The sequence below is a fragment of the Cariama cristata genome, unplaced genomic scaffold (genome assembly GCF_000690535.1).
Source record: "Cariama cristata isolate BGI_N322 unplaced genomic scaffold, ASM69053v1 scaffold14509, whole genome shotgun sequence".
Lineage (NCBI taxonomy): Eukaryota > Metazoa > Chordata > Aves > Cariamiformes > Cariamidae > Cariama > Cariama cristata.
The window spans coordinates 7382-10509 of record NW_009637520.1 but is presented as its reverse complement, the minus strand read 5'-3'; the positions used below and the strand labels follow the sequence as shown (position 1 = coordinate 10509).

Below are 3128 nucleotides of genomic sequence, written 5' to 3'. Positions count from 1 at the left end.
CGTGCAGGTTGTAATAACATTTCCAAATATGTGCCGTAATATCACAGTAACGCGTCATATAAGATGGCCGGACGCTGAATTTGATGTAGCTGGCGTGCTCCGTTTCTCCCGAACAGCCCTGGTAGCGGTGAATCGGATCGGTTCCCAGAGGCAGCGGTCAGCGGTGCCGTCCGCATGCGGTGCCGGAGCGCGGGGCACCGGCAGTGTGGTCCGCCTCCGCGATCCGCGGCGGCGGCGGTTTCCGTAGTGCCAGGGTCATATAGGAAGGTTATTGCAATGAGTATGTTGAAGTGGGTGGTTGAGATATGGTAGTCTCTGATCCTGGAGTGCTTGGAGCCATACTGCCCTGTCACGCTTTTGACGTACCGTATCATTTAAAGGTAAGCAGCGCAAGAGATGGTGGTGGTCAGCGTAGTACGTCGGTGGTTGTGAACATCAGCAACGACAGCCAAAATTTCCTGTGCAGAATGCTGCCACTTGCGCAGAAGTCCTAGCTGGCTGGTTAAGAGGGCTGTAGCTAATAGGGGAAAATACCAGTGAAAAGGTATTTAGGAGGAGAAGAGTAATAAGAATTGAGATGGCTGAGGCTAGTTTTAGTGGCAGTAAGAGATGTTTGCTGGGAGGCAGTAAGGATCAGTGATCCTTGTCAGTGTCCGAGTAACTGAACATCAGTCTGCTCTAGATTATTTGCTCGCTTTCAGCTTCCCTGTTTTCTTACGCTGTCATAGCTGCTCAGTCAAATGTGAGCATTCTTCAGCCTCTCCTTATAGGCCTCAGCCAGTTTTTTTTATTGTCTGAGAGCTATAATTGAGGTTCTGTCACTCTTGTCCCCTGTATGTGCTTGACAGGTTTAAACCTGCTGAAAAATCTTTAGCAAGTTTTTAAGCATAGTTTTTCAGAGGCTTTATAAATTTACCCAAGTCTCGGTTGTTTTATATGTGAATAGGAGAGGAAAAAAAAAAAAGGCAAATCTGTAGCAAAAAAACTCTGCTTCTGGCTTCTATCCAGAACTTAGTCAGCAATTGGTGCGCTACAACCTTTTCAGGAAATCTTCTTTAATTCTTTTCAAGGAAACGTGTATGTTTTCTTCTAGGTTAGGGTTTAAGAAATGGGTCAAAACATTCTCTTTCAGCCTTCTTTTTTTCTCAAAATAGATAGCGTTGTTTGTTGTACACACTGTGCCCCCAAAAAGTGGTGTCATGCGAGAAACATTTCAACCAAATGGTCGCACAGTGTTCTGGATCACTCAAAATGGGGTTTTGCAATATCTTACTAGTTGGTCTAGGGAAGATAGATGGTTGTTCTAAGCTGCTGTGGGAACTTTTGTGTTGTAGCCATGAGATTTATTTTTGTTTTACTAGGAAAATATTGCATGAACCATTAAGGAGTTGATCTTACTTAAACTCACTGTTTTCTCTTTTTAGATTCATCTGCATTTATCCAGCATATTTGAATAACAAGAAGACAATAGCAGAAGGAAGAAGGATACCTATAGACAAAGTAATTTTGTGGGTGGCAGGGGAAATAGGATGTATTGTTTTGGTATGCAGTAGTGTGTAGAGAGTTGGAAAACAAATCTCAAAGCTGTTGATCTTTCCTATCCCCTATGGCAAGTAGCTCGATAACTGGCAATTACAGTGTGTTTGAAGATAAGCTAGTGTCAGGATGTGAATTTGGTAGAAGAGTGCTAAGTTTAATTGTCTGCTTTCATGTGAGCAGCACCTTTGGCAAGCAAATGAAGTAATGAGAAACCTAATGCACTCAACCCCCTACATAAGTAGTTTGCTATATTTAAAAGCAATGCAAAAAATAATAGCTAGCTAGTGATTGGTTTTTTGGTGACTGACTATATTCTGTGCCCTGTTTCCTTTGCTGCTGTCAAAGATAGAACTTACCGTGCATGTGACACATAGACTTGGTAGTTGTTGTTGCTTTTAATCTGTCCAGAAATAGTTTTTGATCATCTCACTCCTTTATAATACTTTTAACAAGCAGTACTGGGAATATAAAGGTCTTTTCTCACTGCTTAGGGTTGATTTTTTTTTCCTGATAATAGTTAAAAATAAAATCTTTCTTGAGCATGCAAGTTGCCAGTTGAAAATCTACCTATGGGAGGAATCTGCTGCCCTGTGCCTAGAAAGTTTCTATTCTATTCTTTTCTCCTTCAGTCCTTGCTATAAGTTTGTGGTTGCTGATTCATGGCTTTTAGGGGTTTTGTAAATATAATAAATGTTATTTCAGTTACTTTTCCTAAGCAATTCTTTTACTTGCTCCCCTCTCCTAATTAATTCTGTCTCATCTGTTTCCTGTTTTACTGATGTCTTACCTCCTTTTTTTTTTTTTTTTGTATTTTCTAGACCATAGGAGCTCTCACAGGTGACATCTAAAACAGATTTGTCATTATTTGAAGTACCCTCTCTTTCCCCATCTGCTTTTTCTAGTTATAGAGTGGGAAACTGCTAACTATTGCTGTATAGGTAGTTCATTATTGATAAATAATTAACTGTAACACATTATTTCAACAGGCGGTTGAAAATCCCACATCTACAGAAATCCAAGATGTATGTGCAGCAGTTGGATTCAATGTGCTATTAGAGGTAATTTAAAAAGAAAAAAAACACACCACAAAAAAAAACCCCACAAACTTGGTATGTGTCTCTGTTCTTCTTTTGTTATTACAGACAGGATAAATTAGAATTGAAAAATTTTTGTTACCAGCCAAGGTATTTGCTTGCTTTGAGTAATAACTTAACATAACGATGAAGTAAATGTTGGAAAACCGTGTGCAAGGCAGGAATAACGCAGATCTCTGAGACAATGCCACTTTTAAGCTTATAAAAAGATTACTTTTATTTAACTATCCTTCTGAGAAGACTATCCTAGGTGCTTAAAAGTACGTCAGAATAAAAGCTAATTTTGCAAGCTGCAACTCAGCAAATTAACCTTTTAAGAAGGCATATTTTTAATGAAAGGTGATTACCTTTTGGAATGAGTATGCTATAGGAATAGGTTTCTGATGCTTGAAATCTTCAGAGTACTTTGAAGTTATGTTTTAGCCAGAAAACGTTAATTTTTTACTGCAATACCTGCTTGCTCTTTACATAGTTTTAAGTTGGTTATTTTTTTCT

General features: G+C 39.1%; 1 protein-coding gene across 1 annotated transcript in view; it reads left to right on the top strand.

Annotated features, from left to right (window-relative positions):
• Positions 1–116: 116 nt before the first annotated feature.
• SRP19 (signal recognition particle 19kDa) overlaps positions 117–3128 on the top strand; it is a gene marked incomplete at its 5' end in the record, with an annotated part of 5221 nt that continues 2209 nt past the window's right edge. The window contains 3 exons of the mRNA XM_009708368.1: positions 117–280; positions 1418–1500; positions 2526–2597. Coding sequence (XP_009706670.1) covers positions 117–280; positions 1418–1500; positions 2526–2597 — 319 coding nt within the window. The remainder of the gene's footprint in view (positions 281–1417; positions 1501–2525; positions 2598–3128) is intronic.